General features: G+C 51.5%; 1 protein-coding gene across 2 annotated transcripts in view; it reads left to right on the forward strand.

Annotated features, from left to right (window-relative positions):
* Positions 1–5,062: 5,062 nt before the first annotated feature.
* Positions 5,063–13,998, forward strand: part of Ebf2 (EBF transcription factor 2) — a 200,389-nt gene continuing 191,453 nt past the window's right edge. The window contains exons 1-6 of one of the 2 annotated variants that reach the window (XM_021181503.2): positions 5,063–5,420; positions 6,292–6,726; positions 8,911–9,067; positions 10,031–10,094; positions 10,407–10,462; positions 10,885–10,958. In XM_021181503.2, coding sequence (XP_021037162.1) covers positions 6,596–6,726; positions 8,911–9,067; positions 10,031–10,094; positions 10,407–10,462; positions 10,885–10,958 — 482 coding nt within the window. In that variant the 5' untranslated portion in view covers positions 5,063–5,420; positions 6,292–6,595. Of the gene's footprint in view, positions 5,421–6,291; positions 6,727–8,350; positions 8,371–8,910; positions 9,068–10,030; positions 10,095–10,406; positions 10,463–10,884; positions 10,959–13,998 lie in introns of those variants that run through there. The other variant, XM_029469196.1, reaches the window with a different exon arrangement.

Genomic DNA, 13,998 nt, shown 5'->3' on the forward strand with positions numbered 1-13,998 from the left:
AGACAATTACAGAGTCCACTGAGGAAACTTCCACCCAGACCAGGCCAAAGTGAATGTGCGGCAGAAGGGCAGGGCCCTCGTGATGGGAGAAGGAGGACTCATGAAGACACAGTGTGTGTACTGAGTAAATACTGAACTCACGTGTAGCATACACATGCAGATGGGAGCAGGAGAGAATACCTACTAAGTGCGGGATGCTTTCCAAGTGATCTTCTGCATGTAAAGCAAAGGAAGCTCCGAGGGAACCACATTTTACCACTGAGAAGTTCAAGGTCAGAGGACTTAGATCAAACGCCTGTTTCTAACCAGAGTGGACAATGCTGGAAGTGTTTTCCACTGCAAGGTCCCAAGGTCTGGGGACAACTGTAGCGACCAGCTTCCAAGTGCAGGTGAGTTTCTCAGCCGGTAGTCCAGCGCCCCCTATCAGGCACGGCGCTCATTGTCTTAAACACAGGTCTAGGAGTTTCTTCAGCTTTGGACCTTACTTGAACTTTGTGATGTCCTGCCTAGAGAGCCTTGTCTGTGTTCCTTTAGATCAGCGTAAATGGACTTGTGTTTCCTCTGCTGGGACACTAGGTCAAAGCTGCCCGGATTCAAGAACGACTTGTTTTCTCAGCTGGTTCGGATGTCTATGCCATGCATCTTAGACCTAACCTCTCCAAAGCGAAGGAAGGACCCATGCACCTCCGCGAAGTCTTGGAAGGTGCATGGGTGGCAGTGGGGCTCCGTGAAATTTCTAGGCCTTGGGCAGAGTTTGAGGAGACACCACCCTTAGAGGTCCAATTTTCAACTGGAAGCCACGCATTTAGCGCAAGAGCCCTTTCTTGATTTGCATTCCTACCAAATGCAAGGTATGTGGCGTGGGCGGAGGTGTTGGTGTGCGGGCTGTGCGTTGAAGGAGATTGCTAGTGCCAGCTGGATTGAAATTCGAACTGGTGTGATATTTGTAGCTGCCTCCCTAAACACACACACACCCACACACACACACACACACACACACACACACACACACACACACCTACCTGGAGAGTGAGTGACTTGGGAAGGTTAGTATTTCGTGGAGAAAAAAAGTTGGATCAAGAAGCCATGAGTGAGCGTTTTTTTTGGGGGGGGGCGAGGGTCAGGGGAAGGAGAGAAAAGGGCCTAGTGTGTGCTTTCTGTCACCCCCTACGGGTTCAGAGCCAGGGGTCCCCTGGGGGAAGTCTCTCCCGCACTGAGCATTGAGTGCCCGACAAGTGTGCGCACCAAGTGTGTACGTGAGTATACGTGTGAAATGTGGCGGCGCCGGCCGCTGCGGAGCGTGCGCTCCGCAAAAATATGAATAATCAACACATCGCTCACACCTCCGCCGGGAGCGGGAAGGGAGCTGGGAGGTCCCGCGGGCTTTCCCCTGCCGGCTGGCAGGGGGCGGGGGACCACCAGGAAAAAGCGGGGGGGGCATTTCAGAGAGGCTTTCTGCTTATCTCAAGTGAGCTGAAAAGCTGGGGGGGGGAGGTTAGGCGAGTCACATTTAATTTTCCCCCTTTAAAGGTCATCCCTTGCCTATCCTGTTTGGAAATGGAAGACCAGTGAGGGGATTGTTTTTCTGCTTTCCAGCGGAGCTGTGACTTGGCACCTCAGCCCCTGCCCAAGCTCACTTTGCAATGCGCAAAGGAGGAGGAATGCGCAGCCAGTACCTGGCACCCCAAAACTTCCTAGTGTGCATCTGTCCCTTCCTGATCGTGGCTTCCTGAGTACAATTTGGGACAGTATACACGGCCTTTCTGCATAGGTTTCTGGAAGTGGCCGAAACCAGGCCAGTATATTCAAGCGTGGCCCCAAGGAAAGGTCTTGTCTAGTCTAGACACCCATCAGCGGAGACGCTGAATTCCAGTGTTAAGAGTAGAAGCTGCCAGTCACCTGTGTCCTGTCGCATACCCTAGCCATTCCTGCGCTGCCAGCGGGCTCAGTGCAGATGACACCAGGGCTCCGAACGCCACTGTTACAGCTGTTGTCACCGCTGGCATTGTTGCTCCTCCTTACCTTACTCCTTACTGTCTTCGGGACTTTTTGCGATCGCTCGGAATGAGNGGGGGGGGGGGGGATAAAGCGTATTTCTTTGCGCTTGCTACCAAGGAGGTATAAGAGAAGCCGAGCATGGATGAGGAAGGCGGAGTTGAGGAAGACTTTTCTGGAGCAAGTGTTAGGCTCCTTCGGTTCATTTTTGGTAAACACTTCCCAGTTGACTTGGGCATCATACCGGTGAGCCTCTAAAACTTTCTATCCCGTAATCTTAGTATTTCTCTAGGTGGTCCCGCTTGACTCTGTTTCATCGTGTTAAAAACAAATCAAAATCGTACCCAAGTCTAATCGAACTGTCCTTGAAGGAAATTTCTTGGTGTGGACATGTGAGATATTTATCATGAAACCATAAATGAAGTAATTTCTTTGCTCTCCCCTCTCTGGGGAATTCACACTTATGTACTATACAAATCTAGTTTCTGGAAGGAGAAAAAAATGCCCGGCTTGCAATTTGGTGTGGGAGTCAGTGAAATCAAAGTTTTTATATAAAAATCATTTACAAATTGTGGATTAAATACTCACTAGGTCTCTCAGATAGAGCAAAGCCATTTGTTACTAGTTGGGCAAATAAAAGTCCGGTTTAAATAAAAACAAAAACTGGTAAATGAAAAATGCTTGTCCAAAGACAGGTTATGGAGACCAAACCTTTTAAATTTACAGGGCTCATACTAGCTGTCCCGGTACTCAGGAAGGGTCCAGGTCTGTGCTTTGGGATGCATAGAGGCAGACACACACACACACACACACACACACACACACACACACACACGTGTGTGGTGGTGAGGGTTGTGGGGTGAGGGGTGTGTTATGATGCCTGGAGGGCATACGTCAAACCTCCGACTTAGAGAAGGGCCCCAGCGCACAGGATGTCAGGACTGGTAAATTCTGGGCCAACCGGGCCTTAAAACCAATTTCGGCCTGAACATATTGTCTTAAGCTGCAGTACAACACGAACAAGGGGGAGGGGGAATCCAAACCTGGACTCTGGTATTTTAGAAGGGTGAACAAAAGCGGTGACAATGTATAAGATGAGATCCCAAACCACTTCCCTAGTTTGTGTAACAAGGTGGTCGTGAAAAATAGTAATACTGTGAGTTCTGGATTTTTTTCGAGGATAGAACGCAAGACTCCCCAGTCCTTGGCGGAGGAAGGCTTGGTACCCTGCCTGGCTTTGAGGCTGTGAGTGGGGTTGGGTATGGGGGAGAGGGGACGCGGACACCCAGCGGGGTCCGGGTCTCGGACCCGGCGGCATTTGTGTTTCAGGTTCCTAATGGAGGGTTATTCTCACGTAGCTGGAGGCGAAGGAGATGGAAGCAACCCTCTGGGCTCCACGATTGCGCGCCGCAGCCACCAGCACCGCTTCTTTAGCAGGGTGGTCAATTCTTCCGCCACCCCTCCCTAAGACCTTGACAAACATAATCAAAGCCAAGGCGGTTGGCAGAACCGCTCTCGGCGGCGCGCACAAGCGCTACAGCTTAGGGCACAAGGCCGACTGCTCCTCCATACTCGGTCTGGAACTCCATTTATGCCTAAAAGGAACTTCTGGATTTTGGGCTCACCACCCTAGGAACCCCAAGTGGCCGGACCGCAGTCTGTCCCCAGTGTCCAGAGGAGCCGCAGGGGAGGGGGGGTTCCTCAGTGCAGACCACTAAGAGCCAAGCGTCCCACTGAGTTCTAGAGATAAGGCACCCACACACTATCTCCCAGCAGGGCACTGCCACTCCTGAACTTGTCACTGGGAAGGAGGGAGGTGAGACGCCACTGACAGAGTATGCTTTGGAGAAGGCAGCAGGGAGCAAGGAGAAAGGAACAATTCATTCGCTTCCTGAGGGGTATAATTTGGGCGGCAGCTGTTACTGGTGAGAAAAGAGGCGTCAGCGACCTTGGCTCTGCCCTTTAACCTGGAGCCTCTGGGGGCCGGCGGGCCGGGCTAGGCCGGAGCCGGTTGCTGCCCCGCAGCCCCTCAGGCTCTCCGCATCTTTCGCGAACATTTTCGAGGTGGAGCTGATCAAAGTCTCCTTGGGGAGGTTAAAACAAAACTAAACAAAAGCCAGCCGTTTCATCCACACGTCTGAGGCTCATCGGCTGGTCCACACTCTTCACCGAGGAACCTGAGGCCTTGCCCAGCTGGGAACACGACCGGGACAAGAAAGAAAGACAAGAGATTAGTTAAATTCAGCAGACTTTCAAAAACAAAAACAAAACAAACAAAAAACAAAAACAAAACAAAAAACAAAACCAAACCAAAACAAAAAACGAGCAGGCCCAGTTCGAAGACTCTGGGTGGTTAGTTTTTCCTGGGGTCGCAATTATCTGTAAAGTCTTGTGTAACCGAACTGCGCAGCTGAAAGAGCAGAGGTGGATCTTATCTCGACCAGTTTCTCCCCCACCCTCCCTCTTCTGTTGGATAACTGCCGTTTGCAACTAGGCCTCTTATTTTCTTATACTCAACTGTACCATAAGCCACCCTGCTTCCCTTTTAAGCCTGGAGTTAAAGACCTGGAGTTAGGGTACACCATCAACGCGACTCCAGCCCCCCCTCCCCAGTTTGTGCAAAGAGAGCCGCAGCCAGCTTTCAAGTCAGTCACTGCTGTAGAGAGAGACCAAATCTTCCGGAGCACCATCCCGCCTGCGCAGTTCTGTAGTCGCAGTTTGGCCCTGAGGTGAAGTGACGTGCTCAGGTCCCGTTCTATGGAGACTCAAGCAGTCTCTGAAAGCGCAAGCTTCCTGTTCGCTCGCCGGGCAAACGTGCACCCCAGGCGCTGTGTCCTCTAGCGGCGAACTCTCGCAGCTCGTCTGTGAGCGCTCACCTACAGCTAGGGGGTCCGGTCAGGAGTCAATTGACACTCAAACCTGAGCCCTGAGCCGGGAGGAAAGACTCCCGACTGTAATGATGCTGAGAGGCTCGGGTGCAGTCGCTCGAACCGCGGCGCAGCTGATTGTCTCCTCCACGGCAGATGGTCTTTGAGCACAGATTTGCATTCATTGTCTTCAAATCTGTTTTCGCGCTGGCGTTCTAGATTTCAACAGCAGATCTACGCGCAGATCAGAATACAAAAAGAGAAGCAAGAAAATAACACCCAGCCAGGAGGATTTTTTTTTTTTAATAGGCACCTCCAGCCGTCTAGGGTTTCAGCTATTTTGTGGAGTCTCGGTTTCCCGACCACCAACCTTCGCGACCACAGCGCTCGGCGGACAAAGTTTCCAGGACTTCTTCACAGACGCCTCGTGTCTCCAACGCAGGGTTCCCCGGCCTTCAGGGATTGGGGAGGGGACATTTTAAAAAGGGGGAGGATTCGAAACTTCATCCCGCAGTTCTCAGCCAGCCAAGCTGTCATCAACCTCTCCTATCTGCAAAGGTGCGTACTCCCGCCTTCCCGGGGCTGTTTTCCTTAGCTCCTTCAACATTTCCCTTCACAGCATATTTATTTAAACTGCACTTGAGCCTCATTCGTCCACACTCCACTCTCTCCTTCCTTCATCTCTTCTCTCCTTCTAACACTTGTGGCCTTCGCGCGAAATGGTTGCTTCCCTGAAACTCTCTGAGACTTGGTAGACCGGTTCAGAAAGATGGATGCCCTGAGGGTAGTGTTTGCGAAAAGCATAAATACAGGTGGTCACAGGTCCAAACCTCGGGAATGAATATGTAGGGTCCCCCGCAGGCGACAAAAACCTGCATCTAGAGGCAAATCCGCGCAGGCTTCCTGCTCCCGCGATCGGAAAGAACCATCATGATCTTAACTCTCAGAATCCTGCTACTCTGTTTTGGTGCAGGATTTGGGGAACCCCTTTCCCACTCAAGCCAAACACTCGGGACTCTGGTCGGGACTCGGTGCTAGTGGCTTGCTGTAGCCTTTCACCTCCCGGACTTCGGGCAAAGCAAAGCTTGGCGAACGCCGCGGGAGGACGTCCGCCCAGCCTGCCCAGAGCCGGCCAATCCCGGGCGTCCATGCAAATGAGGCTCCTTATCGGGCCTCGGCTCCGCCTCCCGCGGCCTGGGTTGTAGTAACCATTCATGGGGCCCGCGCGCTGCAGCAGCCCGGCTCTGCGGCGCTCTCAGCCACCGCCTCCTCCCCGCTCCGGGTCTTCCCCTTCCTCTTACAACTGATCCTGTTGGGGATTTTTTTTTTTTTCTATATCGGAACGGTGGGGAGGAGCAGGGAGGGGGGAACAAGGAGGAAGGGGAGAGATCAGGCAGCTATCTATCTCCTCCTGTTTTTCCCAGAACAGGTGATGCTTCCAAATTGTGGCCACTTTCTGGAGAACGTTCTGCAGCTGGAAGGATGCGGGCGACCTAGAGTGGAAGCCCCGAGGCGGCAGATCTGAAGCCACCGAGGATAAAAAACGCAAACTTTGCATTGTGCGTGGAGGAAAGGGCTGGCAATTTCTTTCCAAGAGGGCCCCCAAACTTCGGCCCTTGCCGCCTTTCTCGGATTGCTTTTGGAGAACACCATTTGCTGGCAGCATTGGAGAGTGAGGACGGTGTTGCTGTAAAGTCACTTTTAAGGCGACAGTAGAGGACCAGACTTTTTAAATGTTTGGGATTCAAGATACGCTAGGAAGAGGACCAGCTCTGAAAGACAAGTCGCTGGGTGCCGAGATGGATTCGGTCAGGTCCTGGGTCCGGAATGTCGGCGTGGTGGACGCCAATGTCGCGGCTCAGAGGTAATGAGACTGGAGCCGTTGTGCTCTGAAAGTCTCTGGTTGTGTCTGTCTCCCCGAATACCCCTTTCCTTTGCTCCCTCTCATTCTCTCTGTCCCTGTCTCTCCTCCCTTGCCGCGCGCACTGGGGCTCTCCCTGGGCGGGCAGGTCGCTGCGACTAGGGGAACCCCTTTCCCGCAGTCGACACTGTAGTTTCTCAACTACCGAGGTCATGGGTGTTTCTCCCCACAGTCCGTTCTTTGGGGACAAAAAAAAAAATTATTAAAAGTAGCGTTCAAGCTCACATCGCGGCGTTTACTCTTGGACTCTAGCGGAGTGGCGCGTGAAGATCCGAGCTGGCAGCCGGCGCAGAGGCAGAGCCGGCTTTCCGGTCACTCCTAGGTTCCCCCACGCTTCCTGCGAGAGCCTCTCCTCCAGCATCATTCAGGACGGCTTGGAGACTCGGGGAGCCCAGCGGCCAGATGGTGGCGGCGGCGAGAGGATCCGGAGAGGCCTGAGGGGCTGCAAGGAAAGCAAGGCGGCCGGGAGCTCTAGGAAAGGGGACACGCAAGCGAGTCCTGGGTGAGGGAGAGTGGGACAGACAAACCGAAGAGGCTGAGGATGGACCGAAGCACAGGAGTAGTCGGGGAAGAGGAGAAAATGAAGCCGCAGAGAAGAGCAGCTTCCAGTTTTGCGGGTTCCTCAAGTTGATTTTGTTTCCAAATCTTCGCGTGTACGGATGGTTAAGACTTGTCTAGGGTTCCATCCCACGAAGACATTCCAGTCCCGCTTCTCACTGTCACTACTAAACTGAGATTCATGGCCCTCGTGTCTGTGTCCAGTCTTCAAGAGCCAGCTCCTTTACCCTCTCCAGACACCCACAAATTTCTTCCAGGACTCTTCCTCTGCGCTCTGCGTTCTGCGCCAACCTCCTTAAATCTCCGGACTTCACGTTGAGAAATGACCCCTTTTACAGACAGGCCACATCTCCAGGTGTCCCGGGTAGAGCGAACTGGCTGCCACCCTTCAAGGAGTGGCAGCAAAGGCCGCAAACCGGATGCCTGAAGTGGCAGCTGCGGTACCCGATTGCCACTCCTCCGAAGCCGAATGCTCAGTTGTCCCCGAAGCAGATGGTACTTCGCGGAGGCCGTGGCTCTCGAAAGCGGTCTGGGGGCTCGCTCCGGCGGTGACAAGCCGAGGGAACCAAGACAGTTCCGCAGATCCGCTCCTTAGCAGGGGGCTTAATGACATTTCCCTCCTGTCTTCCCGTCCGAAATAAAATGTACTTTATTAAAGTTTGAAACAGCAGTCTGTGGTGGTCTAGCGAAAATTATACACTTTCAAAAAAGTGACTGCGACCGTGCCCAGCACAAGAATCCAGAAGACCTCAGGGCCACTAGGCTGCCCTCACCATCTGTCAATTCGCTGGCTTCACAAGGTTTTCAGTCAAATGTGGCACTATCAGAGACAGGCATATAGGGAGGTCCTGTGGACGCATCCAAGGCTCTGGCGAGCTCTGGGTCCAGCTATACAGAGTCAGGGAAATCGAGAAAACACTCGAGCGCGGATCGCCCGGGTCTCTGGCCAGGGCGCTGCTTGTCTCTTAACATTCTGGCTTCTTCTGGCTTCAACACGTGGAGCGGCTCTTGGGGCGAAGGTCCTCAGCAGTGAGTCCTCAACCCTGGCCCGTTATACCCAGTAATGACTGTAGGGGATTTTGCAGTGGCGCTGTCCTGGATGCAAATTTCGGTAGAGTAAGGCAAACCTTGAGGACAGAGGCTTGGACTCCAGGCTTCCTATCTTGTAGTCTGTGATCCAAAAATTCATTAGCCAGGAGTTAAAGGGGGTCACTTGTTCAAATGCAAAAGAACCCTATCCCCTTAAATCTGTGTCACAGCTTTGAGTTTTTGGGGCAGGCACCTGGGGTTTAGCAGCGCTTCTTAGGATTTCGGCGGCAGCCCTGGTCTTTCTATTCTACTAAAAGCCTTCTGGTGACAGGATTCTGGGTGGCTGTATAACAGGGTGGCAGAAGCAAGGTGCCTATTGCAACCCCTCTGAGAGAGTGTGGAAAAGACCCAGAAGGTTTCTGGTCTTGAGTCCCTTGGCCCTTCTGCAATGTCGTTTGGGCAAGTTAGTCACTGCCTAACACCCAGTCTTTCTCTCTTTTCCCCTTGTCCTGTTTCTCTCTCCCAACACTTCCTGTGCAGCGGAGTTGCTCTGTCCCGGGCCCATTTTGAAAAGCAACCTCCTTCAAACTTGAGGAAATCCAACTTCTTTCATTTTGTCCTGGCGCTCTACGACAGGCAGGGACAGCCGGTGGAGATTGAGCGCACAGCCTTCGTGGACTTTGTGGAGAATGACAAAGTAAGCGGACCCCTTAAACCCTCCCCCCTAAGCCGGCACTAAGGATTCCATCTGTCACTTGCGACACTCTCCCGCTAGCATCAGGAATGATAAATTGAGGTGTCTCACCCTTAGCTTCTAACTCAGTAGATTTTCCCTGCACCTCAATGGGCCCCAACTCTGAACCAGGCGTTTTCGGCTGTGCGCCCTAGCCTTGGGGGTCAGTAATAGCGGCAGTGCATCGACTGACCTCGCAGAAAAAAGTTTTTTAGACCTAGTTTTAAAAGTATACCCAGCGCTGTCGCTGCCAGTCTCCAGTTTTTCTTAAAATAATAATAATTGTTATTATTATTATTATTTTCTCTCGGCAGCGGGGAAAGAGGGCAGGGATGTAGGTGGGTGGATTCAGTTTTATGTGGGAACTTGGGGCCAGCCTTCTATGGCTCGCTTACTCTCACAGCGACTGAGCACCTCCCTTGAACTCAAACCCTAATTTGAGAGCTATGTTTGATCCTAAATGAAGGGTTGTTTACCTAAACCAATATATGCTGGGCCCATTGGCTGTGCAAAGAAAGGGAAACCTGGGGTGGCTAGTTGCCAAGCCCCTGAACACTGGAAGTGGTCATTCCCAGTTTGTTCCCCACCCCTCCCCAAAGGTGGCTAACATTGCCCTTTCTAAAGGACAGGCAGGCTTACCCTTTTTTTGTAGAGCCCGGGAGCTCAAGGACAGATAGACTGGGGTGGGGACTGCTTAAAGACAGCTTTGATGCTGGCATCAGGCATCAGCCGGCTGGAGGCAGGGGTACCCTTAGGAAATTTTTAAAAGAGAGACAGGGATGGTGAAGGTCAAGCGGTTGTAGGCCTTGACAAATTTTCCAAGATGGCCAATGGTGGGAAATGCTCCTTGCCCATTGGTCTGGGTCTGGACCCCGGTTGTGTGGGGGCACTGCAAAGTTCAAGAATGAAGGGCTTCTGTCTTTTCAGGAGCAAGGCAATGAGAAGACCAACAATGGTACTCACTATAAGTTACAGCTCCTTTACAGCAATGGTAAGTGGCTTCGTGGGCAGGCACTGGTCATCAGGCAGCCAAGTCTGGTAGCTGCTGTGTCTGCCTCCTACTGTGCTTGGGAGGGTAGAAAGCTAGTGAGTGCAGGGCTGTGGGGGACTGTGTGTGTGTGTGTGTCTGTGTGTCTGTGTGAGCCTTGGTCCGGGATGGCAGGGGTGTCTCCCTTCATGTCAATTCCATCTAGGGGTTTGTGGCTTGACTGCCTGGGTCAGGCTCCCGGGCAGGGAAAGGGTTGGGGTGGATGTGAGAGGGTCTTGGCCATCCTTGCCAATCGCCTGTCCCCCTCCTGTGCAGGTGTCCGCACAGAGCAGGACCTGTATGTCAGGCTCATCGACTCTGTCACTAAACAGGTGAGACCGAAGGGAGCCTACTGTGGACTCCCCACTTCCCCGCGTTGTCTGGTGACTTCTGCTCCTAGCATGATTTGCAGCAGGGGATTCACACTTCTCTCTACCTCAAGTCCACTCTGGGGGACCCCTTCCCCCTGCTCTGGTGGCCCTGTTCATGTGCTGTGGGGAAATTCTGGGTGTTGGGAGGTGACAAATGAATGGCTGAAGACAGCTAACAGTTATTGAAGATTCAGTTCGCTGGAGAATTCCTCTTTGCTGAGAACTAAGGGCAAACTTCTTCCGGCTGTTTTAACGGAGCAAAGACTCTGGTTCTGTGCTGTGGGAGAGGGAGAGGAGGGAGCTCTCTTTAGGGCCCAGTGAGAGGGAACCGAGTTAGGGCTTATTTTAAAGTCTCCACCCTGTCCGTGTCTCCTTTCTGACAGCCCATAGCCTACGAGGGCCAGAATAAGAATCCCGAAATGTGCAGAGTTCTGCTGACCCACGAGGTGATGTGCAGGTAAGAGGCGCCTTTTCCTTGGGCTGGAAAGCTAGGGAATCCTGGGGCTGAGTTGCCAAGGGAACCTGGTAGATTGGAACCTGAGCTGATCTGGAGCTCAGAAAACCCTCCTAGTCTTTAAGGCTTAGGACTGGGAAAGGGAAACCAGAGAGTGGATTCCATCCACCTGACTTTCCAGAGTTTCTTCCACAGGATAGGCAATCTCAGCTGCTGCTTAGGTGTTGGGCCAGGCTTCAGTTTGAATCTGGCACAAGGGCTCGCACCAGTCTCTGTTACTGCTTGGCCTGCTTAGGGTAGATTTCTGAGAGTGCCACTTGTTGAGCCCTGGGTACCACCAGAGAGCTGAGAGGCCTATTCCCAGGCACTGCCCAGGTCCTAGGCTAGGCTTCTCTGTCCTCGGTGAGACGCCTGGGCTTTTCATCCCCCCCCCCCCCGCTGGTAAAGTCATTCCTCCCACTGCAAGATTTCACAGCAGGGTCATATCTTAGGCCAAGAAGGAATTGTGGGGCAGAACATNAGTCATTCCTCCCACTGCAAGATTTCACAGCAGGGTCATATCTTAGGCCAAGAAGGAATTGTGGGGCAGAACATCTTTTTTTTTGGGGGGGGGGGAGGGGACAGGGAATGAATAGGCACACAGGGAGAAATCCATGCTTGGGACATCTGAGGTTCCAGGAAAGATGGATTCAGAGGATCACACTGTGAAAGGCACAGTCTATTGGAGTTCTTGGCTTTCCCACCTGCCCTTCCAGAGCCCAGTCCATTCTATTTTGAGCCGTGCACATTGTCCCCTTTCTTCTACTCAAACAGAAGAAAATAGACGGGGATGGTGGTGTAGGGAATTCACCCTCACATTAAGTCTTTCAATTGATGTTTTCGGAGTGCCCGGTGTGTGCTGCCTAGCGCATAGGGTGTTAATACCATGCACGGGAGGGAACATACCGAGGAGATGCTGGGAAGGACTCATTTCAGGAGGAACCGTCAAAGTCTGTTTTGAACACACACATCTCCCTCTCTCCACAGTGTGACTGGAGGAAAAGCCTTGGTTTTCTTCCAGTCCTCCTCTCATTCTGAGCAGTCTGGGGATAACTGCAGGACACCTACTTAGTTGCCCCTCAGGCAGCTCTCTCAAAGCAACCCCTTAACCCAGCCAGTAAGGAACCATACCAACCTAACATGCTTGTTCGGGTTGTAGTCAAGCCTTAGAACAGCAAATTCACCAAGAGGCAAAGTTGAGGCCTGGCCACGGCCTCAACAGAAGTGTACTGAGGTGCCACAGCCTGGAAAAGCCTGGGCCTCGGGTAGATACTCCATTACCTCAGAGCTCTTGACAGGTCTGGTTAGAAAGAAAACACTGTTCTAAGATGTCCTTGTCGGTAATACCCAGACTCCGCAGGCACAGTGCTTTGATTTGGTTGGCTAGTCAAAAGGACATTTCATCTGTCACTACCTGTTAAGTATCTTTGTTTGGAGAGGCAGTCTTGAAAGATAAAAAAGGCCCAAGTAGTCCACCGTCTATGACACCGCCCCATCACTTTAAATAATACTCAGAATCCCGCATGCAGCCGTAGTTAAGTGTGACATTTTTATTTTTTAAGCCTAATCAAATCTTCCCCATTTTATGCTGTTTAAATAGCAGCATCAATTTTTAAAGCCCCTAGTTTAGTCTGCATTAGTAACACAATATAAAAATTTAATGTACTGTAACTTCTCTGCAGTGGAGAGCCAGGAAGATGAACTCTTACTTTCTCTCTAGATTCTCAAACAAATATTAATTATAGGTGGATAAATGATCCATTGGATGGGTTACTGTCTGTAGTGTGTACATGCATCCGTGTTTGTGTGGTGTTTGTATGTGTCTGGGCATGTGTGTGTATGTGTGCATCTGGGTGGGTATATCTGTGTGTGTTTACGTGAGTGTGTGTGTGTGTATCTGTGCATGTGTGTGTTTATGTGTGTGTGTATCTGTGCGCATGTGTATTTTTTTGTGTGTGTATCTGTGGATTTCTGTGTATGTGTCTCTGTGTGTATCTGTGCGTGTGTGTGTGTGTGTGTGTGTGTGTGTGTTGGGAGATGAGAGACATGTGACTCCACAGGCACAAGGGAACTTCTCACTAGTCAAAAAGGGCTGATTCTCTTGGAAGGGGACACGTTCCTTCTCCTTCATTTGAACAGTCAGTCACAGCTGGTCAATGGTGGAGTATGAATGAGGTGCCCAGTTCTTCAGTGACCGATTAGTACACATAGTTCCTTTGCATGGTCTTGTCTGGTGTACCTGGGCACTTCCGGAAACGGCTTGCTATTCTGTATTCATTAGTAAAGGGTTCATTAATTGTCTTTAGCTTTGGTGGTGGGGATAGTGTGTGTGTGTGTGTGTGTGTGTGTGTGTGTGTGTGTGAGACTCGGTGTATATCTGTGTGTGTGATAAAACAAAGGGGCAAAATTCATCTCTTTAGGAATATTTTTTTTCCTTGCTTCCCCAGTGATCTCTGATCCTCTCTTTGCTGCGTTAGTTCATTTCGCCAATTATTAGCAAGGAGTTATCTAGGTGTTATGTTGCTGCCTGCCACCCCTGCGCCCTCAATGCTCAGAGGGTTAAAAGATATTATAATTTGAACAGAAGTCGTCTCTAGGCCTACAGCTGGCTAATAACAGAGTTGTATTGAGCGTGAGCAAACCCCACAGCTGTGACTTTTCGCCACAAGGCGCAGGCTAGACAGGGCCCTAATCAGATGGGCCAGCCGGGCAGTGGGGCCAGTGTCTTTATCGGCCAGATGGTGTGAATTTAGACACTTTTGTTATGCAATCGCAGGGAGGAGTTGGGGAGAAGAAAACAAAACAAAAGCCACCATGCTGTGAGCTTATTTGAGTTTGAAATTAGAGACAGATTTTTGAAAGTTGAGGGTTGAATTTTAAAAACGAGTTTGGAAGGGAAAAGGACACATTAGCTTATCTTGGGCTGGAGTTTGGCTGACTAGACATCCTCAGACTGAGACCAGGGCTTTTTTTTTTTTCCTTCCTCAGCCATCTTTTCATCTTT

This window comes from Mus caroli, chromosome 14 (assembly GCF_900094665.2).
Source record: "Mus caroli chromosome 14, CAROLI_EIJ_v1.1, whole genome shotgun sequence".
Taxonomy (NCBI): domain Eukaryota; kingdom Metazoa; phylum Chordata; class Mammalia; order Rodentia; family Muridae; genus Mus; species Mus caroli.